This window comes from Anser cygnoides, chromosome 3, assembly GCF_040182565.1.
Source record: "Anser cygnoides isolate HZ-2024a breed goose chromosome 3, Taihu_goose_T2T_genome, whole genome shotgun sequence".
NCBI lineage: Eukaryota > Metazoa > Chordata > Aves > Anseriformes > Anatidae > Anser > Anser cygnoides.
In genome coordinates, this window is record NC_089875.1 from 5,638,063 (window position 1) to 5,664,289 (window position 26,227).

Genomic DNA, 26,227 nt, shown 5'->3' on the forward strand with positions numbered 1-26,227 from the left:
AGTTTTATTACATGTGTTCTCCTTTTGGAATTTATTATTCTTTTTAGATCTCAAACGCACAGATTTAAAACTCGTGACCAAAGTTGTCTTGATATTGTCATTTCAACTGAACTACACGTATTCTCTAGTTGCTGGTTTAAGCTTCAAAGACTTTTTAAAATGGAGCAATTCAAAAACTAAGTTTCCTCAAAAACATATCCTTGGCTAATATCTGGAATCTCTCTTTTTAACAGCAACTGACCGTAATGAATCATTTTCAGTAGTATTTGGTGTCTTCTGCCTCATTTATACCAACTGTGAATTTCAGTGGATTCTCAGTCATTCACTGAAATTTAGGTTTATATGTAGTGATTAAAGTAATCCCTGAGTTGGAATTAAATGTAGTTGCCACTGAAAAGCAGCAGGCTACCTAAGCAGTAGCAGTGGCCAGACAGATTTCCCAGAATCAATAAACTCTTCCTTTGGATTTTCCCTTACAGCACACGTGATTGCAGGTAACCCTCCTGTAGTCTCTGCTCAATGGACCAATCCTGTTACCAAGGTCACCTTTGCAGAGTTATATTTGCATCCAGCTGACGTTGATTCATGTTGCCAGATGGCTAAGGACAAAGCACAATCGCTCAACACAATGTGTGACCTACTTATACGTCTAACAATCTGCTGTTTAATACTTCATAAAAGCATGGAGACTTTGATTAAAATTTTAATTTTGTTTCATAGTTAGCCCACATGTGGCATGTGCATTTTGCATACCAGATACATCTGTTCCAACAGGGCAGTAGTATGATGCCTCTGACTTCTTTCTAAAACAGGGCATATGAATGCGTAAGTGTCATTTCCTTATTTCCTAAAGGCACTCTCAGAAGTAATTACAAATAATTGTTTTACATATGGACAACTAATGAAGAGCCAAACACTCTCATGCTAGCACCACATAAACAAACAATGTCAATAGCAACGTATCAGCTACAAAAAAGAAGAATGAAAACACGACACAAAATTCATATGGGGTTTCCAATCAAATATATGGAAAGTCATGGGGAGATTCTCCATTCCTGTGCATAGTCACATAAATTTAAGAGGATAAGTGAGACAACCAAATTTTTGCCTTAACTTTAATATGAAGATTTGCAAAAATACTAGAAATGACGTTTGGTCATTGTAAGCCAGATTCCCTAAAGAGCTCAGGGCTTTAGGAACATGACAATTACCAGACTGAATCAGACCCAAGGCTGCCTAAGACCTGCAAGTTGCCTCTGCCCTTGACCAGTACCAGATGCTGTACAAAGGAAAAGAGCCTTAGAGCAGCCACACAAAATAATTCCCACCTTCAGGTAGGCCTATCCGGTCCTGATCTCTAATATTTAAAAAACGGCTCATGTCTTGAAGTTTTTGTGTATTTTTAGTTCCTTGCAAAGTACTCATCAACAAGAATTTCAACTCTGAAAATTTTTCATTTCCGAAGTGGTCTCCAATCCAGTTTTGAATCTACTTAGCTTTGACAGATTTTCAGGCACTTGGCACCTCTAAATGAAGCCAAACTGTTAAAAGTCATGAGCATACAGCAGCTCCTGTTGTGAAAGTTCACAGCCAAACCCTCAGGAGAGTTTAGTGTGGTGTAGGAAGCTAGGTGCACACACGTCAAAAATTCTTCTAAAAGAGAACTCAGTTGTTTTTAAAATAGAAATCCTTTTCTCCAGACTATGAGAAAGGAAAGCGGAAATCAAAAAGCCTACAGGAAAACAAGTCTAATGTTATATTAGAGATTGAGGAGGAGGTAAAAGAGGCTACTTGGAAAATGTCCTACCACATATCAATATCATCACGCAGGAAAAAATGAGAAAGGAAAGCCAAACACAAGGAGAAGCAATTGTATCACCATAATGCACGGTGCTAATGAGGTCATTACAGAGGCAGTGTAAATGAAATAAATGGCTGGGCGTTGACTACAATAGAACTTCATCAGTGAACTGAATACTTTATTACTGAATAAAGAAGTGAAGTTGGATCCAGGACATATTACTACATTATTTGGCATTCTCAAGCTCCCCTGGTGAACACAATCTAAAAGTAGATACAAACTTAGGCTGAAGTGTACTAAATGCAGGAAGGACTACCCCCGAGAAGTTTCTCTCTGACTTAAAGCTCTTGTGAGCCTAATTTTGTCTGGCACCACGAGTTCTTCCTCTCTCCCCATAGCTCCAGAAGGCTGTATCACCAGCGGAATCACGGGAGGGAGCATGTATGAACATTTTGACCCTGCTGTGCCCATGGCATTTGTCACATAGCCAGACATGACGTTGTTTTACAAGGCAGTTCCCCACCCCTCTTTAGGTCAAAAGATGCCTTGAAAAGACATTCCAGTTGTGGATGAGAGAGAACAGAAGTAAAAAAAGAAAAGAAAAAATAAGATGCTTATGAGTTTGTATGTGTTATTTTCTCTACACTTATGCTTTATAGAAAGGATATACCCAGGGAAATGCAATTTCTTAAAGTTCTGTTAGTTCTGTTACTTTGACGTAACTGAAGCTTTGAGAGAAAAAATGATGTATGTATCCAGAATCCAAACTAAGTATAAAAAAAATAGCATTTATGTAACTACTGCGGAACTCACAACAGTTCTGGACAAATACCAGAACTCTGGTATCCATTAAAATTAAAAATCAGAGAAATCTCTTTTTCCTTTTAATTCAAAGGAAGTTCAACCCCAAATTTCTAAGCCAAATTTTCATGTGTAAATTGAAACTTCCATTATTCATAGAACAACAACGTTTTAAAAATATTTATTACATTTTTTGTGGGAATCATAATGATTATGATTAGTCTATCACACAGAACACAAGTTTTTTTGTACTGAGTGCCTCAGACTCTAGTAGAAGCAGGCCCTCATGGCACAGGTCTAAATCCTGTCACTGTGTCCATCTGGTGGACCTGATTCCAGAGCTTCTGTTCCGTGTAAACCTTTTTATACAGAATGTGTTCAATTACAGGCAGTAAACACATAGCAGGAAGCCTGTTTTAGCTGTGGCCAGTGACCCAGTTACAAATTTAAGGTTGCATATTCCCCTCAACCTACAGCAAAGCTCTCACAGCTTTGCAGAGTAAGAGATCTGCCAAGGAACTGGGAGATGACCTGGCGTTCATGCAACAAGAATGCTCTTTATAAGCACACATTATTATTTTCCTAGTTGCTGGACACCAAGCATGACACTATATCACGGATAACACTTCACTACATTTGATTGAAACTTACAATGTTTTGTATTCATTAGGGATGTACAGTGGAATAACAAACACAACCCAGTCCTGAAAGCACAGATTAAGTAAATCTGACTAGCTCTCTCTTTGGGCTGTTTAGCAGAGAACATCCTCCTCCTTTGCTAGGTCTGACTTTTTTTTTTTTTTTTCAACTTAAAAGCCTGTAGAGGGGGAAATGTGTCAGTTTAATTTGCTGTTGTGTGGGAAAGAGGCAAAGGTGTCTGTGATACTACGCTGTGTTTGGAAATTGTTTGTGCTTGGAACAGCCTGCAGTTTTTAAGATGCCACAGAAAAACAAACATAATTGAAGAGAGGCTCCTTAAATGAGAACAAAGTAAACAGAGATGCTTCATTAGAAGTTACATCCCCTGATCTTGCTTTTACTGTCAAGCCAGCTGATTTTTTCTCTTTGGCTCAACTTAGAAATTAATTATCTTTCATAGAAAACACAAGTTGTTATGGTTATGTTAAGCATACTTAGAAGAAAAAGTGTTTCTTTTGGCAAGTCTGACTTTAGGAAGAGATAAATTTAGTAAAAGCCATACTTGCTTGCTCTTTAGGTCCTTCAAACAGCAATTTGCAACTGCTTTTTGTGCCTTGTAGCTCCATGTTTAGATAGGGGCTATACTGACAGATTTATGTTGAACAATAACAATATCTGCAACTGGCCAAGTGCAGTAGGACAGCTTTTGTCACTTACTCCCCACCGACAGCAGGTGGTTTTAAGGGACTCGCAGGTGTCCACCACCCTAAAAAAGAAAGCCTGCCATGTATGAAGAAAGTATGAGAAAAGCTCAAATACACCCTCACTTCAATTATTACTGCTGCAGAAAACATCTGTTGGTCTGGTGCCTTGCTTTAGACAACACAGAGGAGAAAGATAATTCTGTCACATTTCTCCAGAAAATAGGCACTCCATATATTCCTTTCAAATTTTGTAATGATGGAAGATTAAAATTTTCATCATGGAGAAAATAGAAGAAGTAGATTGGATAAAAACTTCATTAAATTTGAGTGGAATCATTATTCCAAAATTTTGAAATTTGTCTCAGATATTTATAGCAAATAATGGCAAAACTAATCCAGCAGACTTGAATTCTTTCTGATGACCTTTAACAAAGACTGCTGGCTGTAAACCTGATGCAAACAAAACCTTTTATTCTTAAAATCCCACCTGCATTTAGGATTTAAAACTGTAGTTCTGACTGTCTTTCATTGCTCTGTTTTGCTATATTTGAGTTCAGAATAAAGATAGCAATGATAATCTGAGGTTACTTGATGGGCATTAGACATTATATTTTAATCACATTCTCAGAGGTGCAGAGCATATCAGGAAATATCATTAACTTTATCAGTCAGCTGTGGTTTGAAACAATCACTAAGCAATCACAAAAGGGAAAAACGTCTTAAATAGTATGGAACTGGATAAACTAGGAATAGTAATACAATTGACAGTTTTGTTTGTGTTAGCGCTCTGTTTTGGTGTTGGACTTTTTTGGAAGAGCTGGATGGATCATATTCAGGACAGCTCTTTATTTAAGGAATAGAGAGCAAATCAGAAATTGGAAAGTATAAATATTTAAAGTGTTGTTGAAACTTTACATAACCATTCTATTAAGGCTGAACTCCTTTTTCTAGGCGGTGACTACAATACATGTCCTTAAAAGCAATCACTTAATATAATATTGGCCAAAGACCAAGAGAAACCGTTTCCATAATGGTGCACTGGAGAATGCTTTATTTTAAAGTGCCACATGGAATGTCTAAATTAAGACACAGGAGCACAAAAATCTATGGTATCCAAAACCTTTGCTTGGACATATACTTCATGGCATCAGTCTGTTAATCTTATTGCAGCTAAACAGAGCTGTTCACCAATTATTAACTCAAATGATCAACTGCTTCAAAGTTGTCAAGCCTCATGCCAGCTCCTTTCAGAACTGCACTCTTGATCACAAGTCTAGATGTGCTTTTAGGGTTATAGTGAGGAGTAAGCCAGAAGAAAAAAAAATGCCTGAAGTCCTATAGCCAAGAAATAGTAATTTCAAACAGCTCCCAATTTGGAAATGGCCGAGAGTAGAATAAGATCACAATCAAAACCAATCTCTGGAAGCACATGCTTGAAGCAAAGTATAGGTCAGTGAGTCTACAAGCACCACCCCCTAACTAAAGGGCAGTAATGGATGAAGGCAAATGGGGAAGATCAGCCCATGCTAGAAAGCACAGTTTTTTCCTCTCGCTGACATGGTTACAGAAGGAATTCAGAGTTAAAAATCATGGTCTGTCTACCGTGTATTTTCAGCTAAGTAAGCTTTTTAAGTCAAAAGCACTACTTCAAAATTCCTCTTGTTTTGTCTCTCCACTGTCTGTGAAGCTGTTCTTGGGGACTTGAAAGCACTGTGACTGCTTCCCTTGAAGTGTGAGTGCCAGGCAGGTTTCACCTTGATCACCCAGCTATAAAATGCTTCCCTCCCCTCTCATACTTGCCATTTACCATCAGCTGTGATCTAGGGTGTTGTATCATCTCTGTGAAAATGTTCAGGGAAGCAGTAACACTTGTCCTTGTGAGGAAATGGGAATGACCTTACTTTGTGTCCTGGCAGGGCCAGGTATCAGTGCTGTCCAACGCACTGCCCAGCCCTTGCCCAGCTCTGCACCTCGCTGTGAGCTGTTCCCAGGGAGGGCCTGATTCTATTTGGGAACTGAAACTCTCATAGGTCTCTGAAGATTGCGATTGTATTTCTAGAGAATGTGCCATTTCATACTTTTACACCCCTGCTTTTCTCTTTCCTTTGTCAGTAAAGCAATGCTACCTAATTTTCCTTGGAGGAATAGCAAGTGCAGCTGAAATTTTTCTGAGTTTCTTCTTGTCTGAGAACAAGCTACTTAAGCCAGTTTGGGCGGCTAAGCAGATGCCGAGCAACAGAAACTCAACTTTTTGTTCTTATTGCATTAAAGAGTGAAACAGGAAATACAAGCTTGTATGCATACCTCCAGTTTTAAGTTGTGCACACAACAAGCAAAAAGATGAAATTTGACACACCTCCTTCAAAACAAAACATACTCTTTCTTACTTAGCCACTCTTCAATTTTCTTAGATTCAAATTCAAGTAATTTTTGCATGGTAGTGAGATACCTCAAATGATCAAAACACTTAACTGCACCATGCTGAAGATATGCAATAGAAATGGCTAATGGAAAAACTCAGCTGTGAACAGATAAAAAGTATGTTTGTAGCACAAGCCTCTGGCTGTCTGTCAGGATACGTATCAATATATCGAAGGACGTTTTCTGCAAGTGGAATAGTTCTTCCCATAGTAAACTTTAAATGACAACAATTTTAGCTGATAAGTAATGTAAAATTCAGTTCTTGTCTCTGTAGATGAGTGGTTACTAGGATGTCAATTTTCACTCTTTAACAAAGTTCACTTTAAGTTAAGCTCATGATTAAAGTCTGAATTTATGTTTTTAAATTTTACACTTTCCGAAGAACAGTCCTAAATTAATGAGATGCAAGTTTAAAACATTTGATCTTATCTTTTATCATTTTTCCTCTTTTCTTTTTCATTATTAAAATTGTTGTATATAAAAATTAAATGAGGAATTCAAACAGAGTGGTAAATTGTTATTTCTTTTGATTTGAAGTCAAGCAATGTAAATCGTAAATCTTTAAACTCCAACGTCCCATCCACCAGTATTCTTGGGGTAATTTAAGCTCCTCTGGAACAGCATAAAATACTCAGAGCATATTGGCACTGCTTTGTATTGCCAGGCAACAAAGCAGCTGATTATGTCTCTTAAATTACGTCTTCTTCCTGCATCTCTAAGCATTCCTTTCCATAACATCACCCCCAAACTGTCCATATTCTTGTTCTCTGATACAATCCCTACTGTTTTCTTCCTTCTATTCTTGATATTTCATCTTTCCTGGAAGCTGAAGAATATTTTTGAATAAAGCTAATATATTTTTTGAAATGTTTGCCTTCCCTCTGTTTCTTATACAGGCCTCAAACCTTAGGCTGCTTGAGTGAAGATGCTGTTTCATTTGCTTGCTGTCCATCCATTTGGAAAGAAAGGAAATTCCCTGAGGACAGCATTGTGCCTCATTCACAGGGGGGTAGGCATAGGAGGCCATTTACAAAGAGGACAGATGGGGCCAGGGAGCCTCTGTAAAAGGCTTAACAGTGTTTATAGAAAAGTTTTAAAGTAAACAATCTAGTCTTAATAAATTCATTTAGAGGAAATAAATAGCTATAGTAAGGCACTGTTATGTTTTAAAGAGCTATTCAATTTTTTAACAGATAATTTAAACCCAAGAACAGTTCTTCTAAAAAGATTTGTTTTTAGAAGGAAGTTTCACACCTGTCATAGGAGTTAATCTCAATTTATCCTTTCCTTAATAAATGTATTGCCTGTCTCCTTAATTAGAGATGTTTGAGCTGGTTCTGATTACACTATTTAACACCTACACACTCAATATAATTTTAAATCAAGATATATAGGATGGGTCCTATTGCGATCTCTTTGGAGTTCTATGTAAATCTGCTTGTAGAGAAGACATATAAAGTGGGTTAGGTGAATCCCTCCTAGCATAACTTGGTTCTCTCAGAGGAATTGAGCACAGGTAGACAGGTTTCTTGTAGATATCCTGATTTAGAAAAGATGAGTGTCACCTCCAGTTCTGCGCCTATTTCCCTTCAAATATTTTTTATATTATGTCATGCCCCCTTTAACTCACAAATAAAAAAGACTTACAATTTAACTGATCAGAAACAGTGCAGAAATACAGAAAAGTAAAAATCCTGAAAAAAAGGAGAAAAAATATATAGAGAATCCCATTTGGTCCATTCTGAAATTATAACTAATCTCATTTGCACAAATCCATGCAAAAGTAGCAAAAACTGAAAGGAACGAAATACTCCCTGGGTAACAGTACCCTTTTGTACTGCTAGCTAACAGCAGCATTAAACTTTAACAAATGAACTTCAGAATGCACTACACTTCTGTGTATCTGTAGTGATTGAGGTCCAAAAAAACGTAAGCAAGTGGAATAGTAGCTTTGTGCTAAAACTTAATCCAGCTCTATGATATAATGGTAACTATTTTCAGGAAAGGATGCTGAATCAATCACTGCTACTGAAAACCAACCAAAGTAACAATAATTTTCCTCAAAGACACTGACAACATCTATCAATGTCACAGTAATGAGGATTGGGGGAAAAAAAAAGAAAAACAGACAATGGCATTGTTTCACTGAATAAAATTAAATAAAACCTCCTAGAAATGCAGAATGGAATGATTACAGACCACAGTTGTCTTCTGTTTATGGCACCAAATGAACTTCTACCAATAAAAAAGGGTGAGTATTCAACATCCAGTAAGATATATGCGATAATACTGCACGTAGACATCTGGATGTCATTATAGGTAACATTTTCAAAAGGGCGTAACTCACTGAAGTACTTTATAAATGGCATTCATGTTTATAATTTTACCTTTATCTATTTAGCAACTCTAAAGGTCTGTATGCACTGATCAATTCATTAGGAAAATGAAGTGTTGTATTTAATCTTCTGACCCTATAATGATCTACATGGTGAACTATACACCGTACCCTTAGATGTATATGCTAAAAAATCAAACTGTCAGCCAAATAAGCCCAACTGTTCAGCTATCCTAAAAAACAAAACAAAACAAACAAAAAAAAACACTGATTTGATATGCTGGATGTTTTTAGGTATAGTAGCCTACACCAATAAATATGTAAGTCCCATAATTTCTCATATATTATAAGGACAAGATACCATCTTGAAAGTTATAGCTCTTAATTGGTAATTTAAGATAAAATATCAAAAATCTCTTATCTCCAAAGAAATTGGAACAGGCAATACATTATTCTATGTAAAAATATAAAAACTAGGAGAGAAAATGTTGCCAGCTAAGTGCTGGCTATCCAAGTCATCTCCTTCCAGCATCTTTTCATTACACACATTACTTGTCCTGTGGCACCTCACTGTTTCTTAAGTTCTTATTATCATTATTTGGGAAACTAGTATCGCCTGCACAGATGTCCCCTGGATGGCCACACAGACCATCTGCAATAGCCAAGAACACCCTGGAAACAATTTAAATTTGTTTGCTGTTAACTTGTGACAGAGGTGAAAGCAAACCAGTTAATGGGGCCTTTCTTTTTTAGCAACATAGAAAGACTACTCAACTATGCATCATCTTGAGTTGCCAAGAGGGTTTGGCAATGAAAAAGTACAAATTGGGGAAGAACAAGGAAAAAGTGGAAACTGGGAAAGCCTGACTTCTGGTTGCAGAGAAGAGAAACTGCTTATCTGATGGGCTAATGTCCAGAGAAAGCTCAAGCTGATTTGAGCCCTGTGAACAAGACGGAAGTATACACACAGCAACACTGAGCCTCATTGCTGCACCATGACTGTGTAATACCTCCAACAATGTCCTGAGAATGAGAATGAGAAAGTGCAAGTCAAGGACCCACAATTCTTGAAGAAAACAGACTGGAAAAGAAATGCCTGCAGAGTTGGTAGAACAAGGACAAAGGGAACAACCTCATCTTGCTTGGTTTCTTCACTGGATAGCCCCCCAAAAGGGTGACTTTCTATTCAGACCCAAACCTGACCCTAAATATTAATATGCAACACTTCTATGGATTAAAGCTACAGCTGAACACAGCTCTACAGAAATAAACCCCAAATGTCACCCCCAAGGAACTGACAGCTGTTTTTTTTTTTTTTTTACTAATGGCTAAGAATAATGAACAAACAAACAAACAAATAAAAAACCAACAACGAGCAAACCCAAGCAGTAAGCAATTTCAATGGAATTAAGGAGATGGAGGGAAGTCAAGGGCAACATTTCCAATTTTGTTTTCTGCACCAGAGTGGAACTGCAACACACATGCACAAAAAGAAGGGGGAGAGGGTATGGTTGAATGGTGGGTTGAATGGTAGTTAAGAGACCGTTAAAAATGGGTTAGAAGTTCTGCTTCTTCAGAAATTAACGTGTTTATGACACAAAGAATGCCTCAAAATCCCATATCTAAGTGTGTATTAAAAACATACATAACTAAAATGGTAGATGCTGAGTAATTAAAACATTTCTGAATGCTATTAAGGGAAATAAGCAAGAAAAATACACTGTGTAACTGCTGCTGGATATTGCTTTCATACCTCCTGAGCTGTGAAGGGAAGCCTGATATGACCAATAGAGTCCATGCTGTGGGAAGGCTCCCCTGATAGCCAATGTCTCAAGAGCCACACTTGTAGTAACTAATATCCAGCACTGCAGCCTTTACATACGCTCTTACGAAAAGTGTGTTAAGTTTTACGTATGAAGGACTCAAATGTGAGTGACAGGCTAAAACAGGAAGAGCATGAATAGCTGCAAGTAGGACTGAAAGAGCTAATTGAGGAATACTGTGGAAGAAGTGGGAGACTCTTATGGCTTTTGACAGGACACCCCTGGGAGGGGAAACCGGAGTATTTAAAAAGGTTAAATTATGGTTCATATGGCGCAATAATAGTATATTGCACAGAACTGTACAGATGATCCTAACCAAGGTACTTCAGGGAAACATAAATCCAGAAAGGCAATAGAAGAAGTGGAATCAATTAATGCTCTGAAGGCAGCTTTTCACACAGAATGGAAGGCCAAGTTGTTACAATTCACATAATATAATACAATTACAATTTTACACTGCATATTAATATTGCATGTTGTCATAGGCGTATGCATTAACAATAACTTTGCATGGATATCTGAAGAAGAAACAGAAACCTTGACCTGAAAAGCTATCATAAAGCTTAATGGAGAACACTGCTTTTAGTGGAAGCTGTGCAACACCCTTTACCATCAGGAAAACAAGCTGTAAGTCACCCCAGAGAGGACATTCATGAGTGTCCTCTACACAGTGAGTAACTATGCAAGCGAGGCAGACAATAAACATAAACCAACACAAGATGTTGGAGACAATTTTGTCACAATATGTTATCAACTCTAAATGTAAATGTAAAAAAAAAAAATCTGTATTTTGTGAGCTGGAAAGTACCTTTTTTTTTTTTTTTTTTTTTTTTTTAACAATACAGCAGTCTACAAAAGGATATGACTAAATGGGTTTGGGAAGGGGCTAACCAGATAAGTAGTAATGACAGCTACATAGCAGTCAAGGTGCTAATTATGTAGCAGACGTACTCTGTGGGCATATAAAATAGAAAATGTTAGGACACAGCCCTTCATCAAAAGGTAACAATCAAAGAAAAATGCAGGCATTCAAATCACCTCCACTCGCCTGCAAACATACTTACACAACTATATGAACAAGCAAGTTCTGGCGGGTATACAGTAACAACATAATTAGGCATTTAAGAAGTCTAGCGTATCTTGTCTGCATGGACAAAAATTGACTGTCAGAATATAAGAGAAAAAAAGCTCAACATAAGAACAGAAAAATGTGTATCACTACTGTAAGTACCAATATACTAAAGAATTTCAAACTGTGAAACTATCACCATTAATCTGAATGTTGTTAGAAATAGTTTGCACTGAAAGAGCTCTCCCAATCTCCCACATGAGGAGAGGCAGTTAGGGAGGTCAGGGCACCCAGACAATCCCACGAAGCAGCTATGCCAGATCAGTAGACATGAAAGCAAATGACACATAGAAAAGGAAAGGGATTGGAAGAAGAAGAATGCTTTTTTTTTTTTTTTTTTTTTAAACTAGGCATTCACAAAATACAGGAGTGAAAGAATAAATATGTGAGAAACTGGTGAACTGGTGTTAAACAGTATGGTTTATGTAGCTCCAGAGATACAGGTTTATTCCATAATGGAAGAATCTATGTATTAATTGGGATGCCATGCACATAATGAGTGCATGACGACGTTTTGATGCTTCACTTGTCACTTCCCCTGCCAATCCATCTCTCTGGTTTGCAATCTGCCATTATTCCCAATGTGTTAATCTTTGGGGTGAGAAAATAAATATGTTTCAGCTCTTTCTGTGTGAGAATATTCAGGAACAGGTACTTGCTTAGGCACTGCAAAGACTCTCTCCTTGGAGTGAACAGTCACTGCAATTTACAGAGACTGCTGAAAAAGAGAGTTTAGCTAGCAGTTAGTTCACAATGAAACTCTCTAATCATGATTTTTTCCTATGTCTAATTATTATCTAATTTGCATTTATATACCCTTTATTACCTAAACACATCATAATCTCAAATGTGCTTAACCTAACAGAACCCTAAAAATTCAGGAGTGGTAGGGAACTTTTATACAGATAAGCAGGGATAAAGGTTATTTATATTTTCTAATTTAAGCACTGGAGCTGGAGGGTTAGTCTTAAGTTTTCCACAGAATTGCTAATCAGCTGCTACCCTGGACATGTTCAAGCACAGGCTCCTTCTTAAGCTGTGAAAAGCATGAACTAATGTTTAGTTCTGTGGGTTTTCTTCTCCTGGGTGGATCAAACCAGATCAATGTGGCTTTACACCTTTAACTCCCATCAACACATTCCCGAGGTCCCTCTCCTCATGCCATTTTGCCTGCATCTGCTGCCAATGAAGGCTCCCACTGGGTGAAGAAAATTGTTTCTCCATAGTCTTCATTTATTGTCTTTTCAGAAGGAAAAAAAAATAATAATAACCTTGGCTGTTGAATCAGACTGCAATTAATAGAAAGGTGATCACGCCAGTTTAAAAAGCATTAATATTATTTTGTATTTTACATCCTACGAGGCTATGAATAACTATTTTAACAGATACATCCATAATATATTTATCAAATGAATCTCTATAAACACAGCATATGCATGTTCTTAATATATCTAGTGTGCATACACATACTGCACACATTACAAATATTTACTATTTGACATACACAGACTCAAACATATAATCAAGAATATAGTAAACAAATTGACTATATCTACTCCATTTAAAATTTTGTTATAATTTCCCTTTGGCTAAAATTCATAGCAGCCAGAAGAGGGTTAGTGAGTTTACAGGTAACAAACTGACTCACAAGCAATGCTTCATTTATTAACCTTCGGAAAATGCATGGTGCAGATAATCTGATTTTTCCTGTAGCAGACCAGAAATCGCACTCTCAGATCACAAACCGGTGGGCCTGTTTGCTCCGTCAGAACAGTGGGGCTGGAGCACAGCCTGCTCCAGCTAAAGCACCACTCAAGAGGAGCTTACATAGATGTAAATTATATGCAGGCTGCCTACAGTTATCGTAATGCCTCATTGTTCCCAGGGCTTTGAAGATGTGAATTTCAGTGCGACTGGGTAACCAATGCACTGTAAAATATTACTGTTGTATTTTGCTATAGGATATCTGTACATTACTATATGCATTTTGTTTGTTCTATGATATGTATTTGCAGAGCATATTTTTAAAGAAAAAAGGAGGGGGGGGGTAACATCACTGTATCACAGAAATTAGCTTTCCTGTTTTTATCTCATCTTAATTGAAGTCTGTTTCTGTTGCCAAGCAAGGTTTAGTCGGCTTCCCTGATTTATAAATCAAGGGTATTTGTTTCCCCAAAAGTGGTGTATAATTGCTTGCCAGCAGTCACCTTTGCTTTAAGAAAGGCTTTAAGAAAGGAGTGAAAGAAATCAAAGGAAATGTAGAATACTGCTGGAAACTGCCTTTGAACAATGAATAAATGAATAGGACTCTATGAATAGCTGATCAGGTCCCAAAGTTAAAAAAAAATAAATATATATATGTATATGGAAGGTTTTTGATACAAAATGTTTGCACTTATTCACGCTGAAATCATAAACTAAAGATCGTTTTATTCCTAATTCAATGAAATTCAAAATGAACCAGGACTATGACTTCCTGTCCCATATTCAGTAGTTTTGAAAGGGATTTTTTTCCATTAGACGATCATCAAAACTCTGAAACTTTTTTTTTTTTTGGGGGGGGGGGGGGGGTGGTGGTAGTGGTAGAATTAAAAATTGTCAGCTTTCACCATTGTCACAATCATTTTCCTACAAACAATCTCTGGATCCTTGGAAAGGTCAATGCCACAAGAGTTTAAAAGCCTTCTTGAGCATCCTTGAGCCAGGCTCCACACCTAACCACCTCTGGATTAGGCTTCCTCTTCCCAGACACATGCACTTATTCCACACAAAGCTTTCAAATCTCTGGGACTCCATAAGAGAGATCATTTACAGGTTCATAGCTGTAGTTTATATGCTTAGTCACACTCCACAATCTCTTGGCAAGAACCTCTTTCTGCCATCAAAGGGCTGAATAAAAGGAAATGTACTGAGTCACTATAGTTAAACCTATATCCTAGCACCCACAACTAGTGCATTTCTGTCAGAAAATGCTGATTTGTTGGAAATGAGTCACAGGAGAAATTTAATGAAACATAATCATCCAAGAGAACAAGGAGGCTTGGAGCAGCTCGCTTGCCTGCCTCCCCAGCTCTTTTGCTGCTAAGGAAGGCTGCCAGACCTCTAAAAGTTGTACCCACATTGCAAGGGAAGTACACGCTGGCATGTCTGAGATGCAGGTTTCCCTGCCACTATGGCTGGAAGAGCACTTTCTCTCTCCCTTCCAGATGATGTACAAGGTTTTCTTCCCCTACCAGACTCAGTACTCTCAAACTGCTGGGGAAGATAATGCATCTCAAAGCAACCGCCTTTTGTTGCTGCAGAATTTTTTGTTTCTAAACACAACAAAAGATTTCCCATTGTTTTCATCATCATTCTAAACAGACTTTTAATCAATGTATTCCTTTGAAACTCTTACTTTATTTTTGATATTTCTGTTACTGTTTCTACTAATATATTTATCATCCTGAAATCTCACCGTAAATAAGATAAACTTGGCACCCACCTTATCATGGTTGCACTAAGAGCAACCTGTATCTTTAACACGTACTGCAATGCGTACTACTACCTCATGGACAGAAACGCAGCAGTATTTTCATTAATGGCTCTGTTTTGCAGACTGATTCTGCACAGAGATATAAGCAACGTCTTAAAAATCCATTTGCATATGCAAAACTAAGCACACACTACAATCTTTGCAGGACCAGCGATTTCATAGCTCTGTTCATTAAGGAACATATTTTCTTCCCACTTCATGCATTTTAAAGCACCTCTCTAATGAGTTTACATAGTAAGCATTAATATTTCTTTAACATTTTTGCCTTAGCTTTGTCAGACTCAATCTCTTATCATTTGTCATGTTGTACTGAAGGTCTGATAATTAACAAATATGTTGCTGCTGTTGTTCAATGATGAATAGTTATATACAAGAGCGTAAGTATCTGCCTTTGTGGTATTTGCTGTTCACTCTGACCCTGACATAGAGTGATGAAGATGTGTATAAGATACTATATGAAGTACTATATTGGAATTTTGTGTGGGTCACTACGCATTTTATATATATTACGTAGACTACATATATATATATATACACACATATACACGCACTATGCATATATTTACTACATATTACATAGAGCACTAGAACAGCATAGAAAAAGGTGAAGAGGAGTCGACAACTTGTTGGTGCCCCGTTCCTCACTTTGGTTTAGCATGGAAAACACTTTTGCCTCTGCAGAATCACAACTATTTTTCTAGTAGCAACTTATCTTGTCAGGTTTAAATATTGCACAGTCTAAGCTACAGATTCTGACACAAAATGTTTGCACTCTCTGTCCTCTCTTTTTTTTTTTTTTTTTTTTACATAATTTTCAGCTTTTTCTTCAGAGATAACGTTGTTAATACACAAGTTAGCTCAGTGCTCTTTTTTCTCACACGTGGTTGCTACCTTACTGTCACCCACCCTCTGGGAAATTTTTGCTGTGGGAAGCAGTAAACGGAGAACCAAAGCGAGTGCAGCAGTGGGTCACAGGGGTGCAGGTTACTGAGTGACAGCTGCACAGACGCACACTGCTGTAGAGCAGAGAATAGGATACTGCAGACCAAAGTGCTTTGAGAGGCTACAGAGAACAGATAAGGAGCTTTTAATGCTACACTATTCACTGCGGGCTGGTATTTTCTTGTTATCCTCTGCTACCTGCAGTACACTGAAGAGCATCTTCTGTAGAGACAAGGTGCTCTGTCTAGGATGTTATCAACCTGAACTTGACTTTGCAGAAAGAAGCTACACATTCACTTTTCACATCCTGTTCCTGGTTTTCACTTTAATCTATGGTAAAACACACTGTGCTCTTCTCTGCATTGGAAATTCACTTCTTTTAAGAAGAATTAACCATTCAATAATGTTAAAATCAGAATTAAGGTCTACTTCAATAATTTATGTTACCAAGGGAGAAAAGATAATTTTTACTTTTTGCTATTTATTACAAAGCTGATCATTTGTATGGCAATTTATGACGCCCTTTTTTCTCCCCTTAATTGAACTGCTTTCTAACTCAAATTAAGCATTTAAGACAATTATAGTATAGTAGAATCAGTTACTGTACAAATGCAAGTCATTTTCCTGCTTTTAACAAGTGGTTTTGTTTGCACATGGTGATGGTGTTCTGAAACAACGTCCCTAATGGCGAGAAAACATGGGCTGCTCTGTCATTTTGATGGATGATCACTGCAGCACTGTTACAAAGAGGGAGGGGGAGGACAAGACATCTTTTTATCTGCTTAATGGTAAATAACAGCACATTCATTGCTTATTATTCATACCTAGTTGGGCTGATTTGTCTTCCCATCCAACACTTCCATGATATTACAGAAGCCACAGGGGTGGTAAAGGTGTGCAGCTTGCCCTGAAGGAACAGCATGGATGCCATATGCTGCCCTGTGCTGCTGTGGTCATCGGTAGATGCAAAGCTGGTTGCCTTTCTGAAAGCTGAGAGAGATCTCCCAAATATGCACCTCTGCACTGTTCCCAAACTGGACTGTTTTGGGTGCTGCTGCACTTTCTGCTGAGGAGAGGAGGGAATCTAGGGGACACTGCCTCTGACTTTGGGTACAGGGAGTTACCTTTGCCTTCCCTCCAGCCAGATGGGAGTTTCTTGCAGTGGGGACCTCTCCCAGTATCGGGCAGTACTGTGCCAAGCTGGACACCAGTGGGGAATGGCAGGGAACAGCAGGCTGAGCTCTGCGTTGGAGTTTGGCTTTCTATGGTCTGTCAGGAACGCTAATTGAATAGATAACCACAGTGGTTTGAGACATGGGCTTATCTGAGATGGATAAAATAAGAACACAGTCTCTTGTGCAAATTAGGGAAGAAAAAAAACCTGTGAGGTTTCTTTTGCCCAGGAAGAAGTCTCAAATTTGTGCCTTTAAAATAAAATATTCAGTGAACGCCTTTGCCCACAGATGGTAGCTGGACTCTGAAATCACTTTTCTTAAAAAAATAAAAAATAAAAAGTCACAGTACCCTCACAAATCAAATCTGTCTGCCACATGACCTCCATTGTGGACCATACTCTGCCTTCAGTCATGCCATTTTAAATCACCAGTGCCTCTGCTAGTTCCATAATGTTCCTTTTTATTTACACTAGTGGAAACTGAGAAATAACTTGCCTTTTTTTTTGTTTTGTTTTTTAGCTCCATATGCCACCCAAGATTTTCTCTGGTTTCCAGTAGAACAATTTTTTTGTGAGGAATATGTCACTCCCTATCAACAAATAGCAATCTGAAATTCTTATACTTTATCTCTTTCCATTAGACTGCTTCTTCATATTTGCATTCTTAATACAATTGGTTTTAACATTTTTCTTTAATATTATAATTTTAAATTAATTTAAATTTAAAAAGCATTTTGCATAGTCGCACTGGAAATGTGATGCTGCTGATTGGAAAGTTAGTATTCCTGAGTGTTCCCAAGACACATGTGTATCTGCAAGACCAATACCGACAGACATTTAATTAACATGGAAAATATCACCTTAAACTGTTAGATGTATCTTTTGTGACCTGATATTCATTGCTCACACTGTAGTATTTATTCTGGTAGAAAAATAAACAATCATTAAAAATGTGGATTTATGAAGAAAAAAAACATAAACAAGCAAACAAGGTCTTATTTTCAAATATTCCTTAGAGCATCCTGTTATTTGGACTGAAGTCGTTTGATCTCAGGCCTAGTGATGAACTAGTCACTTCATAGAAGTTAAGGGAGTTTTATTGGTATAAAATTGGCATAAGATAAAGGTCAGCCTATTTCATTTTAATGAGTGAAGTGAGATTATTTACCACTCAATTTACAGACCTGAAGTAAGTGCATTCTGTACTTCATCCACTGGGAGAAACAGAAAAAAGGAGACAACCCTAGTTTCCCAAAAGAATACTCTGCAGCCGTGAGCTGCCTAACAATCACAGTAATTAAACATTTAAAGAAATATCAGGACTTAAGCCACTCAAAGCTTATTAGATAAATTAGATTGATTGTCACTAAGGACCTGATGCTGAGAGGTGCTGAGCAAAGTGCTAAGGTCCTCAAGTGAATAGTCCATGAAAGCTGCATCCTTCAATTTAAATGCAATCTCTGGACTAAAAATGGGAAGATGCCAGATCCTTAAAGATCAAGTCATAGGGAGATTTGGAAATCTCAGCCTAAAAATTTTCATTTAAAAACATTCCTTTTAAATATTTGTTGTTCGCTGAGGCTAAGTAAATTCCATTCATTTCTCCGTGCTGTTGCCCATTTAATGAGGCAGAAAAGCATTTTATTATTCCCCTCTGATGAATATCCAAGCACCAAAACCCTAAGCTGAGCAGTGAAACAAACAGCAAATTATTTTCAATTCTTTTAATTCTGTGCTTTTTTTTGGCAGATACTGTCATAAATCATTTTAGCTCAGCAGCCATAGATTCAAGAGACATTTCCTTTTAAACTTTGAAGATGCTTAAACTGAATGAATTAACAGAAGAAATCACTTTTACCTAAACCATATCCATGAAGTGCAAAGTCCCATGAAACCTGGTAAACTGAAATAACCTTTTTCTCCAAACGCCTTCTCCGAAATTCTTGAATAATTGCCTATGGTTGAACTGGAATGCATTTGGAAAGGTTTGAATTGAAGTGCAGCTAGCCCAAAAGACAGTTTGGCTTCTTACAGAGGTGTAAAGGATAAAAAGGGATTTTGGTGGACAGTGCATTGTTACTGTGAATTATGCAGTGAGCTGAAATGACACTGGAATAGTCATCAAAGTTCCTAAGAACTGTTCTCTTCCAGATGAGCTAATAGAGTGGCTCTGAGCTCTGAGGTTAACTGAAATCAAATCTAAAAGTGCTGTGAAATACATTTGCTCTATTTGACTTCTTTCAAAAGTTAGAGGTTCTGCTGACCCTGCTGTCAGCAACAGCTCCATTTCACACAACGACACTATCTGCATGAAGATGGACACTGAGTTTTTTCTAAAGCATATATGACAAGCTGCAACCATTGCAAAGATCAAATATCACTTAGATATTGTAAGAAATCAATCTGAAATCTATGAAATCATTCACCAGTTTTCAAATATTTCCATTTAAACAACACTCAGGAGGAAAGAGTCACTGTCCAGCAGTTTTTCATTAACAGGCTTCCATGATATGTGATTGTAAAAACAGCTAGCCCCGAGATGAAAGGCCTTGGAGGTCCTTTTCAGCCCAATGTAACAAAAAGAAGACACTGCAGCTGTAAGAGGCTTACTGTTGTAAAGGATAAGCATCTCTTAATTTGTTCTGTAACCTGAATATGTGTCATTTTATGTCCCCATAAATTTTTCAGGTACAGTGCTAATATTAATTATTGATTGGATATAGAAGTGTCAGCTCCCATTGTGTGCAATTAATAATGCATGTTGAATTGTGAGATAATAAATGTGTGTCCTTTGAAAGTAAGTTAGCATGCATCAGATGTGTTTATTTTCCATTATCAAAAAACAATGTATAATTCTAAAGAGCTGTTGTCGTTATATTTTCTGAGGGGAAAGGGGCATTTTCTACCTTATGCCCTACCTTAAGGCTATACCATCTTCATTCATTTCAAAGACCACAGAGAGGCAACACTTAGGAGGAAGTTTGCACAGCTTATGGCTCTGTTACAGACCTGTTGTGGCCTTTTCCACAGACAAAGCTTTACCCTGAACCATGCCATCTTCCACGCTGCCAGAGGAGCCCACACATTGTGGCAGGACTTGGCTAAGCTGGGGTTGTGAGCAGCAGGGCAGGTGTGAGCAGAAACACGAACATGGGCTACAAAACTATGAACCACATGCCCTACATCTCTCTTGACAGCTCTGGCTGTAAAAACATGGTTCCCTGAAGCCAAAAGTGTCCAGCTAATGCAATGGGGAGCTGGGGCTGACTTCAAGAGCACTGGAGTCTCAGCTACTGTGTTGACATTCAAGTGTAACTCTGGCCCATGAGCCTCAGTAACAAAAGTCTCATTGGTTTCAATTAGAGGAGGCTCAGGTCTATTTACTGTAACTCAGTTGATTCTCAGAAAAATAATTAATTTCTTGTCATGCCTCATGTGTATTGATTTTCGTAATTACAACGAAATTGAAGGCAAGGGTCGGGGGAAGGAAATGCACCTGATTTATGTTTAATTTGATGCACAGGCTGTCAAGGACAAAGAAATTGAGATGCATACCCATCCTCAACGCACTGTGTTGTGCTTAGATAGTGAGTGCCAGACACACTGTAGAGAAGAATCTAAAATCACACAATGCTCTAACGCACAGAATTCAATACTGCAGTGTAAAGAGCTGTGTTTCTACAGCAGCCTCCACTGTATGTAGAAGAGATGCCCAAGGGGAAAAAGATAAGGACAGGACAAGCTTAATGTGTATTAATGACTAAGGGAAGAAGACAAAGAATTTGAATGGGGGAGAAAATAACTACAAGCTGTTGCTGATAATAAAGCTGCAAGTAGATAACATAAATACAGAGGGAAAAAAAAAAGGAGAAAAAAATACATACGCCTTGCTTAGCAATGCTGCTGTTAGGAATAAGACAGCGGCATGACAGCATTTGAACTTTGTTTTCACTGTGCTTTCACTACAATGGCACTCAAGCTAGAAATTTTTTGAACTATGGTCAGTCAGCATTTGACTTACTAATTAAATGATATTTCTCCTTTTCCAAACATGGCTGTGGGACTGGTTGCCTTGTTTCCGCATATACACACACAGATTTGATGATAATATTCAATTTCTAGTTTCTACAGCATCAGAGACTAGTTTGTCATAAAGATACCCTCATTACTTACATATACACAGTAAAACCTTTCAGGCCCGTTAAAGTCAGTGTTACACTGTTTTCAGCGGGACCACAAGATGAAGAATTATTTCCAAACTTTTGCCTAACAGTATCCATTCAGGAAGCAAAGTCTCCAACTCTTCCAAGAGAAAAAAAAAGCTACCTTTTTATATAATAGCCCTGCAAATGAAAGTTACAAAACAGTCTCACATCTAAACATTAGAAAGAAATTATGTATATGAAAGAAAGGCAAAGTTTCAGGGTGTGAATCAGCTCCAAGTACTTTCATATAAACACATGATATTTTAAAATTAAACAAAAAGTGAGCCCTCTGCCTCCGGTACAGGGAACTAATTTGCATTAAGTTTGTGCAGTTTCTAAAATCTGTTGCCTTAAATGTCTGCGCTCAAATGCAAGTTTTCCTCTGGTGGCCTACACACACCGCAACAAAGGAGGCTGCAAACGCATACTTAAAAAAAGAAAAATAAAAAAATAATCTCACTGGTATGGCAGTCTGTTGCCAACGCTTCGTGAAACGATATTCTTCCTGGCTTTGACAGAGCTCTGTGCACAAAGCCATAGCACAACAAATTCTGAGTCAGTAATAAATAACGAAATGAAAGTGATTGATGATGGCAAATCTGTCTCCAGTGTCTCCAATTGTAAAAATACTAAAAATTCTTTCCCTCATATATTAAACTTTTTGTTTAGGGGTTGTTGATACTGCCAGAAAACCCCTTTGACACAGCTAGCATAAATTTTAGTGGGCGTTTTGACACTGAAACACCAGAGACCAGTCTATTTAAAAAGCTGCCCCTAGAAAGGCTGCTGTATGCATAAAATACATTGGTGGTTCTCAGCTGGGAAAGCATTTGATCTATTTTATATCATACGCCCTGTCACTAGGGAAGCTTATGAAGCAAATATTCATATGAAATATGAACACGAAGAAAAAAATAAAAAGATACTTAATAAAATGAGTAATTATGTTTTGCTTAAATCCTCTCATGCCAGCAAAAAGCACATACCATCATAAATTCAGTAAAGTCTGCCCATTTCAGTAGGTGGGAAAGGAAAAAAAAATGCAGCCAGGCCCTGTGAGGCACATTACTGTAGAGGGTTTTCTCGGGAGAAATCAAGAGCACTGACTGAGGAGTGCTGATTACTGCAGTGCTTTAACTGATGGCCAGATGCAGGGGAAGACAAGGGATCTGGAGCTGCTCTGTGCCATGATCTAATGCTTGGCACATGGACAGCTGAAGAGTCTCATGCTACCAGTCCACCCCAATCTTTCAAAATGCAACACAAGTCCTGAATGACAAATTCTGACTGCAGGTATGCTACTTATGAGTGAATCAATAAATTAAAAAAAGAAAGAGAGAGAAAAAAGAGGACGCACAGAAAAGTAATGATGTGTCCAAGTATCTGTGAAAAGCTGAGGTTAGAAGTACTAATATTCTTTGAAACATGTTCAACATTTAAATTCCATTTTTTGGTTCCCATGCCTGAGAAGCTCATGATCCTACAGTATGAAATACAAACCATACTATTTTTCATGCTTTTAGACTCAGATGCCAGATAACATTGAAAAGTTCCAGGTTAATTATAAACATGGCTTTTAAAATGAAAGTAGAAAATCAGAAACGCAAACTTTTTTTTTCTAAACAATTTTAAGTTTCTAGCTATTCAGACCTTAGCCTAATTTATTCTCTTGATATTTGACAAAAATGACATGACAGCATTAAGTGACAACCAATACTAAATATTTGAACTGGAATACAAGCACATAAACATTAGGACTGTAGACACAAACGAGAAATTAAAAATGAAGCCTAGAGCACATATTTGAGTGAGTGCAGAAAAAATGAAAGCAGAGATGACACAATGGGCTGTGGAGAATCATACTTGGATATGAACTCTGCTGAAAACAGGTCTCCATACAGCAGTCTGATTACATGGTTACCTAGCTCTTCCTGCCGAAGAAGCATGTACAAAAGATGACTCCAAACCTTCTCCACTGAAGTCAGTGGCAAAATAACCACCAACTTGACTAGGAGTGGGAGTCAGCCAATAATATTTAGGATCAAAAAATGTATTTCAGAACACTGCTTGCAGATACAGTGCACAAAATAGAACAGGGGAAATCCAGCAAGCAATATAGAACATTTGGGACTAACATAAAAACTCTCATTGTTTTCCACAAAAATATATCCTCATTAATTATCACAAATATCCAAGACAAGCATGCTAAAAAGATATCTCTTTTTCATTTCAATGTAAACTGTGTTTTGGTTTTGTACTGCTAAAGCACAATAGAGTGAAGAGCACACTCTGCTGGTCAGAAGCACCATTTACACTAAAATCTTTTTAACAATGTAATATGAGTACTGAAAAATAAACCAAATTATATGACATCTGACTTGAGGTGGTGCTCCTTACTAGGCTGCCACTCGATTTTTTTTTCCATCCTGTATATTAAGGTATATAGCTAAAATGCTATGTATGCATTTTGTCATGTTTAAATATCAGTCTACATGCTATATACAACTCTTTCTTTCCTAAAGGACATTTTAAAGTATTGCTCAAAATTCTTTACCTTGGGCTTTTCATCCAGTATTTGCTGACGAATCTCCTTATGTTTTTCTACCAGTTTCTCCTGTCTTTTACTCTGAGCATCTTCTAGCTGTAAGAGAACAGCAGAGAAACTTGTTTCAAAGGCTGTATATTCTCCCTTTCCCACCCCTTCACTGGTAGAACTTTTATTGCATCATTGTGCTTTAACTTTTACTGTATGAGATGTGCCGGATTGATCCTGCCTCCAGAAGAAAAGTATTTGCATCTTGGAGTCCTAAACAAACATGCTGATCAATTTTAGGCCTCATTTAATAAAGCACTCAAGCATGTGCCTGACTCCAACAAGAACTGAGCATATTTAATTTGCTAATTCTTTACACTGATTCCTGAATCAAGGAATCTGTGAGCAAAAATGGGACAACATTTGAATTGAACTCTTCTGCACTGAAATTAAGAGAAAATTCAATAGTGGCAAAAGTTTTGTAATAATTTCCCACATCGAAGTATTGTAGTGCATACTTTCACCATTGCGTAAACTATGTATAGCTACAGAAATACCAACATCTGTAGTGAATTTCTTTGACTTGTATTTACAGAGCTCTCAGAATGCTTTTTGTTTTCTGATAACTGTACAAATGTATTTATGGTTAAAATATACTCTAAGATTGTTTATTAACTTTAAGAGTTCCTTATGCAATCTTTACATTCATGAAACAGCAAGCCAATTAAAAAACACACACAAATAAAAAAATCCTTAGTATTTAAAAAAAATCATAGAGTACATGTTCCATGAAAAAACATAGGATATTCAAAGATGAAATCACAACTTTATTAAAATATGTTCCCATTACTCTCTCCCACTCCCAAAGACTAACACTTAACAAGATCTGTCTGAAATTCCAGTCTTTCTTGCAGTAGAATGTAAATAGGAGCCCACACCGCATCTTTTAAAAATGTGCACTTGTGGAGTTTTTACACAGAAGCTTGGAATCTGTAGTGTAAAATGACCTAAAACATGAAAGCTGATGTTTTATCCCCCCAAATGAAAAATAAACATATGGCCTGACGTACCCTTTTTATGTACTGTACCACCTCCTGGATATATGATCGAATCATTTCAGTCTTCTCTCTGGGGAGAAGCAATCAACAAGTTATTGTAGTCAATAAGATCATACCAATGTATTTTAATTCTCCACAACTCCCTACAAGAATGAGTACGGTGATGTTTTGAACTTATGGATCAGCCTAACTTAACATTTAGTGGCTTCCTGGATGCGCCTTTTATAACAGGTGGCATCATTATTGTATGAAGGACTCTGATTTCCCCGGGAGGTACCACAACAACTCCTCTGCTCTTTCATGATAGTCTTTTCCCATAGGGTATTGTCACATCTTCAAAGTGATGGCAGCATTCCTTAGTGCCCAAATGTCAGTCTAGGAAAGCACACAACCGTCAGTAGGTGCACACTGCCACATTGTGGCACTTTACAAACTACTGAAATTATCTCTGTCTGTGTAGATGCTGCTGGCGACATCTCAGAGATGATGGCAAAGCTCCCACAAAGGGCTCAACTTTTTATTCCTCAGCTTTGCTATGTAAACTACAGAAAGCTGAACTTGGAAGAAGTACTCTAAGTGGCTCATGAGACAGCTATTAGGTAACTTTTGGTAAAAGACAAGATGCCTCAAAGGAATAAATGCACATAAAATAACATTCTGTGGATGCCGGAGTTGACCAGATTCAGGACAGTACTCTAAAATCTAATTGCCTAAGTCAAGAATAGTGAATTGCAATCTGCTGAGGTGGCATTAAAATCTGATGGTTTTAGGTAGTTACACAATCCCTGGGCACAGGTAGAATTAGAAAACTTAAGCAAGAACAATATGACATATTCTCTCTCTGCATTTTTTTCCTTTTCTTCAAATTTTCATAAGAAAAGCTTTAAATAAACAACAGCCTAGCAGGGAGGACTCAAGTGGGATTTTCCAGAAGGTCTCACTACTCCCTGTTCCACTGCAAAAGTGAGGACAAACTGCATCACTTGACAGAGGAAAGTTGGGTTTCCCATTTGGTTCCCATCTTACCTTTCCCAAGGGTTCTCTGAAAAGCCTGGCAAAAGAAAGCCCTTCGGAAAGATGAGCAAAAAATAAAAACAAAAATGAATTTTTACTTGTCTGTTCCTGAG

General features: G+C 37.6%; 1 protein-coding gene across 14 annotated transcripts in view; it reads right to left on the reverse strand.

Annotated features, from left to right (window-relative positions):
- Positions 1 to 26,227, reverse strand: part of PLCB1 (phospholipase C beta 1) — a 432,352-nt gene that overhangs the window by 38,406 nt on the left and 367,719 nt on the right. For all 14 annotated transcript variants that reach the window (XM_048060933.2, XM_048060934.2, XM_048060932.2 and 11 more), the window contains 2 exons: positions 25,113 to 25,170; positions 24,064 to 24,150 (listed from right to left, as the gene is read on the reverse strand). In XM_048060933.2, the coding sequence (XP_047916890.1) occupies positions 24,064 to 24,150; positions 25,113 to 25,170 (145 nt within the window). The remainder of the gene's footprint in view (positions 1 to 24,063; positions 24,151 to 25,112; positions 25,171 to 26,227) is intronic.